The sequence below is a fragment of the Bombina bombina genome, chromosome 5 (genome assembly GCF_027579735.1).
Source record: "Bombina bombina isolate aBomBom1 chromosome 5, aBomBom1.pri, whole genome shotgun sequence".
In the NCBI taxonomy this organism is placed as follows: Eukaryota; Metazoa; Chordata; class Amphibia; order Anura; family Bombinatoridae; genus Bombina; species Bombina bombina.
The window spans coordinates 875,685,714-875,698,577 of NC_069503.1; the positions used below are offsets into that span (position 1 = coordinate 875,685,714).

Below are 12,864 nucleotides of genomic sequence, written 5' to 3' on the forward strand. Positions count from 1 at the left end.
GAACTTGTCCATCTTACATAATTTCTCTGGAATGACCAAATTGTCACAATCATCCAGAGTAGATAACACCTCCTTAAGCAGTGCGCGGAGATGTTCTAATTTAAATTTAAATGTCACAACATCAGGTTCAGCTTGATGAGAAATTTTTCCTGAATCTGAAATTTCTCCATCAGACAAAACCTCCCTCATGGCCCCTTGAGATTGGTGTGAGGGTATGTCAGAACAGTTATCATCAGCGTCCTCTTGCTCTTCAGTGTTTAAAACAGAGCAATCGCGCTTTCTCTGATAAGTAGGCATTTTGGATAAAAGATTTGCTATGGAGTTATCCATTACAGCCGTTAATTGTTGCATGGTAATAAGTATTGGCGCACTAGATGTACTAGGGGCCTCCTGTGTGGGCATAACTGGTGTAGACACAGTAGGGGATGATGTAGTATCATGTTTACTCCCCTCATTTGAGGAATCATCTTGGGCAATATCATTATCTGTTGCATTACTGTCCTTACTTTGTTTGGACACTATGGCACAATTATCACATAAATTTAAATGGGGAGACACATTGGCTTTCATACATATAGAACATAGCTTAAACTTGTCAACAAAGCACAAAAAACGTTTTAAAATAAAACCGTTACTGTCACTTTAAATTTCAAACTGAAAACACTTTATTACTGAATATGTGAAAAAGTATGAAGGAATTGTTCAAAATTCACCAAAATTTCACCACAGTGTCTTAAAGCATTAAAAGTATTGCACACCAAATTTCAGAGCTTTAACCCTTAAATTTTTTTTACATTTAACCCCTATACAGTCCCAGAATGAGGCTCTGTCTATAACTAGAAAGGCCCCCATCTGAAAAAGGTGTCCAACACAGTGCCTGCCGTTTTTCTAAACGTTCCCCAAGATTATAATACCAATAATTAGTTAGAATCTGCATAATATGCCTAGTAAAGCAATTGTTTTAGCCCAGAAAAATGTCTACCAGTTTTTAAGCCCTTTTTGAAGCCCTTTATTCTTTTATGTTTAACTAAGAAAATGGCTTACCGGTCCCCATGAGGGGTAATGACAGCCTTCCAGCATTACATGGTCTTGTTAGAAATATGGCTAGTCATACCTTAAGCAGAAAAGACTGCTAACTGTTTCCCCCAACTGAAGTTACTTCATCTCAACAGTCCTGTGTGGAAACAGCAATCGATTTTAGTTACTGTCTGCTAAAATCATCTTCCTCTTACAAACAGAAATCTTCATCCTTTTCTGTTTCAGAGTAAATAGTACATACCAGCACTATTTTAAAATAACAAACACTTGATAGAAGAATAAAACTACATTTAAACACCAAAAAACTCTTAACCATCTCCGTGGAGATGTTGCCTGTGCAACGGCAAAGAGAATGACTGGGGTGGGCGGAGCCTAGGAGGGATCATGTGACCAGCTTTGCTGGGACTCTTTGCCATTTCCTGTTGTAGAAGAGAATATCCCACAAGTAAGGATGACGCCGTGGACCGGACACACCAATGTTGGAGAAATAGGTAACTTGGAGGGGTCGCTTCTAAGGGAAGTCGCTGATGAGCTAAAGGCTAAAGAAGGATATAGTAAATAACAATACAAAAAGGGAAAGGACAGAAAAGTGGACAGTTTCAGAGCACTCAAAAAACTAATGAATAAGTATACAAGTAACTGGCAGGGAAGATCCCCAGAAAAAGGGGGAAATCTAGTAAATAAAACGTAACGTTTAATATTGACTAATAAAATATAAATCAAACAGTGTGCATTAAAACCTAGATTAATAAGAAATGAAGAGTACCAGTAATCACCATGATTAACTATAAAAACGAGTCCAATAGAAACTGTAACACACACAGCTCAGCACAAACAAGAAGTGCTTACATACTGCACATGCTAATTAACTAAAAAAAGAGGATTTACCTCGCAACAATAACTTGTAATAAATGCAGTTCTAAGCAAGTAAGTGCCGGTCTGTGTGATCAAGTTACAGGGATATCGTGCGCTAAATATATTAGCAAACTGACTAAATTAGAGGAGCAAATATAGTGAAAATGGTCTCTGTGAGCATCTGATACGCATTTCGCCGTAAACACGGTTTTCTCAAAGGCTAACCCGAATTGGGGAAGCCTCCCTGCCTAATAGAGATATTGTGTCCAATCCAGGGTGAGTATTGTCACCCCCCCCCCACTATAAGCCTATCACAGACGTAGTCGACTGATTGATAAGGAAACGTCACGTGGATGGCCTTAGCCAATTGTTTCATTGCATCTCATATAGTGACGTGAACCAACGAGGGATCAATTAAAATATGTGTATAATCAATGTGTATTAAGAATACATATAGTAAGCCCAATCTGTAATTAATCATATGTGTAAGTAACAACCAACAGGCAATAAATAAGTTAACTAAGTTACAACGGGGCACGTATTATTTAGATCTGTCATGAATAATACAACATAAGATCATCAGAAACAGCTGTATACAGAGATTTGCTCTCTATGAATTGCGATCTTATAGTAAGAGTACATACAAATATAAGTAAAGTAACGAAACCTGATATTATTGAAGGGTTAAGATACCCTGCATGTATATCGCTACAGGGTTTATACTAAGATCCGATATCAGATATCTTATAATAAGAGTACATACAATTATAAGTATAACAACGAAAACCTGGTATTGTTGAAGGGTTAGGATACACTAAATGCATATCGCTATGGGGTTTATACTAAGATCAGATATTAGTCATCAATCCGATATGGTGTAAAATATTAGTACTGTATTACCAACCATAGTAATATTAAAAGGTTTAAGATACCCTACATGCATATCGCTACAGGGTTTATACTGAGATCCAATATTGGTCAAAAGTCCTATATAGTATAATGTGCTAGTACTAAATGATATCTCTGATCACTATGTAGAATCTCCTAATACTTGGTAATAGGACTTATCTTGAATCAGTTTGCAAATAAAGCAATTGATGTCTAATCCCACATTAGTAATGATATGTATATCAAATAATCGCATTTCCATATAACAGAGGGAGTATTACTGGAAAATATAACAAATAATGTTAAATAACATACACATTAGCATGAAAATAGTGTGTTAACTGTTCACTGATATGTTTCTAGTATAATTGACATTATGAATTAGTCAAAGATGCCTGCGTAAGATATAAGGACGTCTCCTTAAAAGGAACTCTCATATGGACCATATTGGGATTTTTTTTGCTATTTTTATTTTTTTATTATTTTTTGTTGAGGATATACATGAAAATATAGGTATACAATGTATATACAGTATATATAACATAGTAGTATATATAATAAGTTGTACAGGCATGAAAAAAATAATTAAAACTTACAATGAGAATTTGAGAAATAATTTGCTATTATCCTCTTTTTTGTTGTTGTATCCCTTCATATAACAATAAAAGACCACTCATGGGTCCATTGAACAGTATAGAAAGAAACATAAAGGCATTATGTCAATTAACAGTTACATAAAATTATATTATTTATTGCTTCTTAAATGATTATGGACATTCTTATCAAAATTATATAGAAAAAGACCAGAACTGGATATCTAACTAATATAGCAAAACAGTACCAGGCAAGCATACCTTTCTAGAAAGAGTAGAAGTCTTATAGGAAAACAGAAAAGGCAAGTCCAATGGTGCCACAACAAGGTAGTAAGTAGGTTTTAGCAATTGAGAGAAAAAATAAATAAATAAGTATGATCCAATTCGCTAATGTAACGTTGTATAATAGTTATCATTAAGTCTGGTTATGGTGTTGGTGCCATCTAGTGGCCAAAAAGAGAATCAAACTTAATAGCAAATAAATGAATATAGGCTCTCCGATGTTTAATAGGAGGGAAGTAGGGTGCTTAAATGCTCAAATAAAATAAAAATAAGATCTTGTTAGACTTGTAACCAATTGAAAAGGTATGCTAATTTATCTAAAGTGTGGCAAATATTGATTAGATAGAAAATCTCCTTATTCTATAAAACAGATAAAGACCTTATATATGTACCATAATATTCTGCCCCTACTTGTGGTCCCGACATTACACTACATATTCTTACATTATGGGATCATGACCTGGAGATGCATCTAATATTTTAATGGTAGTCTTAAATAAATTATTTTTCATTGCAAATAAAAAGCCTGCAGTAGAGGAAAATTCAAGTAATAATACTACCTTAAACAGTCTAACAAATAGAACATAAACAGTAAAACACTCTCTACAAGCATAATATACGACTAACAAACAGTATTAACTGTATATAAGTTACCGTCCAGGTACAAAAAGATTATGAGGGCACAGTGTTGATTTATGCTGCCGTGTTATTAACCCATGCCTTCTCTATTGGCTGTCTGCTTGTTAGAATGCATTGAGTCAAAAACAATGGGAGAAACTATGTGAAGAGTGTTGCGTGCTGTGGTAGTTTTACTGTTAAGTCCCAAGAAAGAAGCGTCTAATCCCTTCTCCCAGTATTCTTGGGGTACGTAGGTTGAGCTCGCCATTAGGTCAAGTGGTATTCCTGAGTGTTGAAGGTGCCGTATCTGTACGAATGCTGCCAAGTTTAGCGGTTCAAGCAGTGCTGAACATGTGTGGCTCTCAGCAGGGTGTATGTTCTGCGGGAGAGAGGCGATGATCATCTGATCCTTGCTGTCTAAGTATGCCATGGAGCTTATGAGAGGAAGGGTTAGTTTCTCCCTGTTGGAAGAGACAGGAGCGTTCCTATACGGCAACCATTGAGTGTATGATTTTATTTTAGTCACGCTGGGGCCCTTCAGCGCAGCCTGTGATTTAAAGTCAGCCAGGACCATCTCTCTGCCGTACAAGGCATACTTGTCATCAAGTGGTGCTTTGGTTAATTCTCGATCTTCCAGCTGAGACGAGAGACCTTGAACCAAAGAAAGCTTGTGCTCCTTTGTTATTCCCTTCTGGTCGCTATCGTTGTTTGTAAGATCCTGTCCTGAGTCTTTTACATTCATTTGATTTATTGATGGTATAATGTTCTTCAAGTGGTCTAGAGGCATTGCTTTTTGGTAAATTTTGAGAAGCATGTTCTCCAGTTTAGCAAAACGTCGATCCAGATCCTGTGCCAGATCTTTCTCCCATGCAGTTGCCATTTTGGGATGGTCTTATGGTCAGTACTGTTCGTGCTGTTGTAATGTTAGTAGCTATGTGCTGCTCCTTGTGATGTTGCTAAGAAGGTCAGTAAGGCAGATACCTGCTGCCGGCACTGATAACCCGGTGAGTCCGGGGGGGGGGGGGAAATGTTACCTATGATTAGGCCGCCGCCCTAGGTCTTCCTCCTCTGAACTGTGGCCCTGATTTCATATAAACAGCAACCCAAAGTGGAAATATAGCCACCTTTTGCTAGTTAACTATTGTTTGTTAAATTATGTAAATAGGTTACCTGTTAATTGCGCTAAAATCGGCGGATTAAAGATGATTCTTTCAGAGCTTACAGTGAATACGTCCTGTCAGGTACGCGGTACAGACACGCCCCCGGACCATATTGGGATTTTTATTTTAAGGTATGGTTTAAAATAAGGATACTAAGGCGAAACAGATAACCTATGCAGATGACTGGATCATACATTGTCTGGTGGTAATATGTTACTATTATAGTTAATAGTATAGATAGGTCAATGATGCCTATGTAACCTCATATGGACCCTATTAAGAATTAGATTTTAAGATATGGCTTAAAAGCTAAGGAAAACAAAGCGAGGTGAATAACCATACGACTGACTAAATCTAAATCATAAAATATCTAGTGGTATGAGAAGCCATATCTATAATATCGAATATGATATGATTTCTATATATTATGGCTATAAATGATTTTTCATGCTGAAGGATTTGTCCATATATTGAGTCATAAGAAGGATCCATATCCATCTTGTACATTCAAACCATCTGGTGTAAGTGTCTTTAGCCAGAAAATCCACCTACATTCTGCTTGTAATAGCATTGTTTCAACATTCCCACCTCTTATACCCGGTTTGATGACTTGAAGTACTGAAACTTTTAGGTCTGGTTTGGTTCCATGTTTTTTCAAATAATGACGGGCAACGGGAGTCAAGTTTTTGTCCTTTTTCTTATCATTTTCAAAATTCTTGATACTATTTATATGTTCGCCCAGTCTTATACCTTATACCACATTTGCATAGGAGGCAATAGACAACATTTTTTGTCCTGCAATTGGTGAAACCGTACATTCTTTTAGTTCCACCAGTAAGTGTACTGTATTCTCTTTCATTGTGAATATATTTGCAGAAACTGCATGAACCACATGTATATGTTCCACAAATATTTCTGTTGCTTGGTTTCTTTCTAATGAAATGGCTCCTCACCAGTTTGTTGCCAATTGTAGGGGCCCTCCTCCAACTAGTACTGATTTTATCACCCACAAATTGGGATATCTCTCTATCTGACTTCAAAATATTCATGTGATGGTTAAGTATTTCATTAATGACTTTATAGTCTGCATTGAATGTTGTGACAAATCTAACTGTTTCGTCAGTGGTATTCATTTTCCTTTTAGGAATTAGTAGTTGGTCTCTTGGAGTTCTTTTAGCTCTCTGAAAAGCTATCCGGATTATTTTGTGTGTGTATCCTCTTTCTTTCAGGCGTGATTTTAATTCCTTTGCTTGTTAAAAAAAAAACAACCCAGCATCATCTGTACAATTTCTCCTTATTCTAAGGAATTTCCCAGTAGGGATAGCTTTCTTTGTTTGCCATGTATGGCAACTGTCAAACTGTAGTATTAAGTTGGTCGCTGTTTCCTATCTGTAGAGATCAGTTTTTAATTTGTTATGTTCATCCTTATAAATTGTCACATCTAAGAACTCCACCCTTTCTTTACTCATATTATAGGTGAGTTTTAGGTTAAGATCGTTGTTGTTGAGTACACATATGAGTTCTTTATACATGGTCTCACTGCCAAATTATAAAACAAAATCATCTATGTATCTACACCATAGACTTATGTGTTTTGTATATTGAAACAGTTCTTCATCAAAGACAATTTCTCTCTTTCACCAGCCTAAGTAGATATTGGCATATGTGGGTGCACACGATGAGCCCACTGCAGTGCCCTGAATCTGTAAATAGAAATTGTCATTAAACACAAAATAATTGTGTTTTAGAACAAAGTTGAGTAATTTGAGGATAAATTAATTGCGTCTATGTTTGTCAGTGGACTCCATATTTAGAAAATACTGAACTGCTTCACAGCCTTTGTCATGTTTAATTGATGTATAGAGAGACTCTACATCACATGTTATAAGTATTGCGTCGTTTTCCACTGATATTTCATTGATTTTACTTAGAATGTCCATAGTATCTCTAACAAAAGACGGTAAAGACCAGACTATATCACACAAGGTGGTTTATTCTAGTTTTAATGAATTTTAGGTAGAAGATATAAGGTAGACACTTTGGGATTCTTTGCTTGTAAGAATTGCCATTCTTTTTGACTGATCAGACCCTCCATTTTGGCATCATTAATCAAAATGTTATATTCAATCAAAAATCGAGAGGTGGGGTTAGAGAACAGGTGTTTATAACATTTGTTATTCATGAGTTGAGACTTAGCCTCTAGGATATATTGTTCTTTCTCCCAAATAACTATGTTACACCCTTATCCAAGGGATTGACTAGGATATCATCCCATGAGTTGATCTCACATAATGCTTCAGTTCCTTCTCTGCTTAAGTTAGAAGTTTTACATTCCTTGATATTTAACAATTCTTCCATTATTAGTAAATAACAACAATTGCAAGTGTGGAAACAGCACTAATAATGAAGAAAATGGAGGTGGTTTACCAAACTCAGCAAACAAACAATGCCCTCCAGTTTTCCAAATTTTAAAACAGACCTTTATTCAGCAAACATGGGCCCAAAGTGAAAATAGCAATGTTTTGGGCTAATGATACCCCACCTGTGTTTAAAAAGTCTCACAATGTGCACAAACAGCAATCTTTGGTGTCATATCGTCACCTAGTGGCCAATACGATTCATAAAATGTCCTTTTCTTTTTTTTTTTTTAAAGATAATTACATTTTGCCACTATATAACCAGGGGTCAAGTCCAGTGGAAATGCATGGGAGTTCCTGTACTATTTTTGCAGGTGGAACTAAGTTCCCCCTAGACAGAGAACAGAAAGGGACATGAAACACAATATTTTTCTTTAGTGATTCAGATAGAGCATGCCATTTTAAAGATCTTTTCAATTTATTTCTGTTATCAAATTTGTTTACTTCTCTTGGTATCCTTCGTTGAAGAAGCAGTAATGCACTATTGGGAGCTAGCTGAACACATCAGGTAAGCTAATCACAAAAAGGCATATATGTGCAGCCACAAATCTGCAGCTGGAACACAGTAGTGAATGGCTGCTCCTAAGCCTACCTAAGTATTATTTTCAACAAACTATTTAAAGAGTACAAAGTACATTAGATTATTGAAGTGAATTGGACATTTTTTTTTAAAAATAATATGCTCTGTCTGAATCGTGAAAAACTTATTTTGGGTCCCATGTTCCTTTAAGTATCAGAGATAGACTGAAGCAAATAAGTAGAAAGTCAACCCAGAAGGGAATAACCAAAATAAAACAACTGATTAATCCCTGATAAGGAGAACAGTAACAATATAATAAAGTAATGCCAAATAAGCACTGTAATACATGTAAAAACAGTAAATGCTAAAAAATAACACAGCAAGCAAAGGGTTTATTTAAGTGGATATTTTGGTGCTGACTAGATGATGCGGGTCAAAGGAACTAATGGGTTATTTAGGAAGAGGTTGAGTTCTTTGTGTGGGCTAGGTGGTCCGGTGTGATCTGGGATGGGGGCTGAGGTGGTTGAGTGTCTGCACCAGATGCAGCTGATGCCTGATGAAACAGACAGCAGTCTGAGAAACGCGTTGCTATCTGTGTTTTTTTAATTATCAGTGTCATTTGGTTGACATCTGTGTTTTATATATACCATTAAATTGTGGAATTTTAACCTTTTCTGAGAGTCTGAGCTTATTCTATCTATTGAGGACACCGGAGAGACCGCTATACACGCTGTGCCAGTGAGCTGGGACACTGCAAGTTCCCAGTCTGCCTGACTTAGCACAATTGGGTGCTGCTCCACTTGTGAGTATCTCTTTGGCATTCACATTATCCATCGGTATCAACTATGTCACACTAGGAGGTGCCTTTGTTTTGTGATTCCTTTTCACAGTGAAAGTTTGCAAATATGTCTTAACTGCCTTTATTTAGCTTTTGAATCTAACAGATATATCAAAAAGATTAGCACAATTTATCTTAAAGGAACAGTTTAGTTAAAACTAAACTTTCATGATTCAGATAGGGCATGCAATTTTAAACAACTTTCCAATTCACTTTCATAATCAAATTTGCTTTGTTCTCCTGGTATTCTTTGTTGAAAGCTAAACCTATGTAGGCTCATATACTAATTTCTAAGCCATTGAAGGCCGCCTCTCATCTCAACGAATTAGACAAATTTTCACAGCTAGAGGGTGTTAGTTCATGTCTGCCATATAGATAACATTGTGCTCACTCCAGTGGAGTTACTTATGAGAGGGCACTGATTGGCTAAAATGCAAGTCTGTCAAAATAACTGAAACAAGGGGCAGTCTGCAAAGGCTTAGATATAAGGTAATCACAAACGTAAAAAGCATATTAATATAACCGTGTTGGTTATGCAAAACTGGGGAATGGGTAATAAAATGATAATCTATCTTTTTAAACAATACAAATTCTGGAGTAGACTGGCCCTTTAAGTATTTCATATAACTCTCATTCCAATTATTGATATACACTTTACACTTATGCACCTGTATTTAGGTTTATATAACTGTAAGCAGCTTGCAGATGGAGGGAGAGGGATATGTTGGCTTATAGTCATCAAAGTATGCTGATGTGAAATAGAATTATAAAACTATGTTGTTTAAGGGATAACATGTCATTCTTAGTGCTGACAGGAAAAAGATGCAGACATACAATATATTTTCTGTGACAAGTGTAGGTGACACCTAGCAGAACAGCAGAGATGACTAAAGCAAAATAGTTCTATAGTTCTGGGGCAAGATAAAGCTTTGTACTGATATATTTGTTCATGCACATTTTTATAATATAATGTGAGGTAAATTGGCTTTGGAGACACTTGGGGAATTTTTCCAGACCAGGAACTAGTGAAGGTTTCCAGTGTCCAGATATCAGCCAAATAAAAAGTAGATGGGGACATCACAGATGGCACTATTGAATGATCTCCCAAAACTATCATGCAAATCAAAATCATTACTACTACAAATAGGGGTAAATGCTGCAAAATCATTACTAGCACGCCAATGGAAGGCAGCTATATTTCCCACATATAACATGTGGAAAGCCATAGTTTCTGAGTTACTAATATTAGAAGAATATGGCTATTTAAGACGAAACAAATTGTCCTTGCTTTTGGAAGTTTGGAAATTTCTTTGGGAAGAATTACTCAGAACATCAAACAACAAGGATAGCAACTAGAATATATCCAGTCCCACAATCATTCACTGGAACTCAACACCACATTGCCGAGCTGCTCATGGGGGCCCTTCCTTCATATCTCCTCCCTCTCTAATTCTCTTTTCCACTCTACTCATAACATATACTTTTCATATGGTTTTCTATAGTCATAACCTGTAATATACCGTATGCATCCAGAACGACACTCTTTCTTAAGTAATGTGCTTCCATCTGTCAAAGGTAGTACTGATGTAATGCATAAATAGGTAGACTCAACCTTCTTACTTTAGTAACATAAACCAGACTGGACTCTCTTCATCGTTAGAGGATAGTTACTACAAGGACTAAACACACCTAAAACTTGAACTTTATACTGGACTGTGAGACTGTGAGTTAATAAGTTCTTTCATTGTTATACCACAGTTTCATTTACAAGATTGTATGGTTACAGTCAACTTCTATGTGACAAGTTACCACACTACTGTACCACTTTTAAAACCAATAAAAGAATAAAAAGTTCCAAAAAATCAGATGGAGAATTAACCGTTTTTCCTTTATTGTTGAAATTTCTGAAACCACAAAAAAAATATTCCTCAATTTGAGACAACAGCTCTCATATGAGATCAGAATTTCTCACCACCCCCCCCCCCCCCCACCGGTCTTCTCACAGCACCTTTGTCTACTGTGCTTACCTCAGCTGTAGCAAGTTGCTTCCAGTAGACAAGCCCATCCTAGGCAGTGTGAGCAAAATGCTAAGGATCTATAACAATTAGCATTCTACAACCCAGGGTATTGGTGGATAATTCCACATTTTACATGGAGAGGACTGTGGATCCACAAGGGACAGCACACTGTAGACCATGTGATTGGTTAGTGGGGGGGCCTTTGACATTTCCTACTGAGAAAAGATCCTTCACTGCCTGGCTTAAGACTCCTTGTCTACTCCTCTGTCTAACTGTGAGGAGGAAATGGGCCTTAGAGCGATAAATGAATGCCTCTCAACAAGTAGATCAACACTTCAAATTTTCATCTCACTCCATTAGGGAGGCAAAAAAGACACAGGACTCTAGTGGAAGTTGTAGGGATTTAAACTCTGGTATGTTGGTGTTTTTTTTGCTTCCACCTAGGGGTCAGGAGAGGAATTTTCCACACGTGATGACTCGTGGACTCTGATGAAATCCTTAATAGAAAGAAAACATGCATCTATCTTTGTACATTTCACATATAAAGCCAGAAAATGTTACCTTCCAGTCTAAGGAGGGTTCTTTAACAAACACATCCATTGTGTTAATGAGGAGGTCTGGATGTGTGCGATATGCGCGTAATGCATGAACCATCACACTTTCAAACAAGCCAGATTCCTTCATGGGCAACATCAAATTAACTATCTGGCGAGTCAGGCGGAAAGGCATCAGTTCTGGTACTGGCAAAAACTAAAAAAAGCAATAATAGGTTACATTAAAAATACATATAAATACATATAAATATACATTATGTAATGTTCTCTTTGCATTACTTTAAAAGTACAACCTTTGTTATTTACCATGGTAATGGTAATTTCCCAAGAGATAATAATGTACAGAATGTGTTGCTATGTAATACTGGTTTCCCTAATGAATATCAACACTGCACAGTATAACTCCAGTACTTTATGCTGCTTACACTAAATTTACTACCTTCTGTCACAGCCACTGAAACCCCTGATTCCAATTTAGTTCACTTACATTCTCAACTGCAATAATCTACTATGCAATCAACACCAACTTTTAACATACACTTCTGGTCAACATTACTGACACCCTTGAATATTTTTTATATCATATAATATAAATATATATATATATATGAAAAAACCCCATAAATTATGCTTACCTGATAATTTATTTTCCTTCTGTATAAGGAGAGTCCAGGGCATCATTAGTTGAGAAATACTGAACCTGGCCACCAGGAGGAGGCAAAGACACCCCAGCCAAAGGCTTAAATACTCCCCTACTTCCCTCATATCCCAGTCATTCTACCAAGGGAACAAGGAACAGTAGGAGAAATATCAGGGTATAAATGGTGCCGGAAGAAAAAAAAAACAAATTTTGGTCCGCCCAACAGAGTATACGGGCGGGGGCCGTGGACTATCCTCATACAGAAGGAAATTAAATTATCAGTAGGCATAAATTATGTTTACCTTCTTAATATGAGGAGAGTCCACGGCATCATTCCTTACTGTTGGGAAAACTATACCCAAGCTCTAGAGGACACTGAATGATAACGGGAGGGGTAAAGGAAAGGCAGAGCCTAATCTGAGGGCACCACAGCCTGTAAAACC

At 36.7% G+C, this 12,864-nt stretch overlaps 1 protein-coding gene across 1 annotated transcript in view; it reads right to left on the reverse strand.

Moving 5' to 3' along the window:
* Positions 1-12,864, reverse strand: part of PRKDC (protein kinase, DNA-activated, catalytic subunit) — a 2,064,551-nt gene that overhangs the window by 48,035 nt on the left and 2,003,652 nt on the right. The window contains 1 exon segment of the mRNA XM_053715028.1: positions 11,789-11,977. Coding sequence (XP_053571003.1) covers positions 11,789-11,977 — 189 coding nt within the window.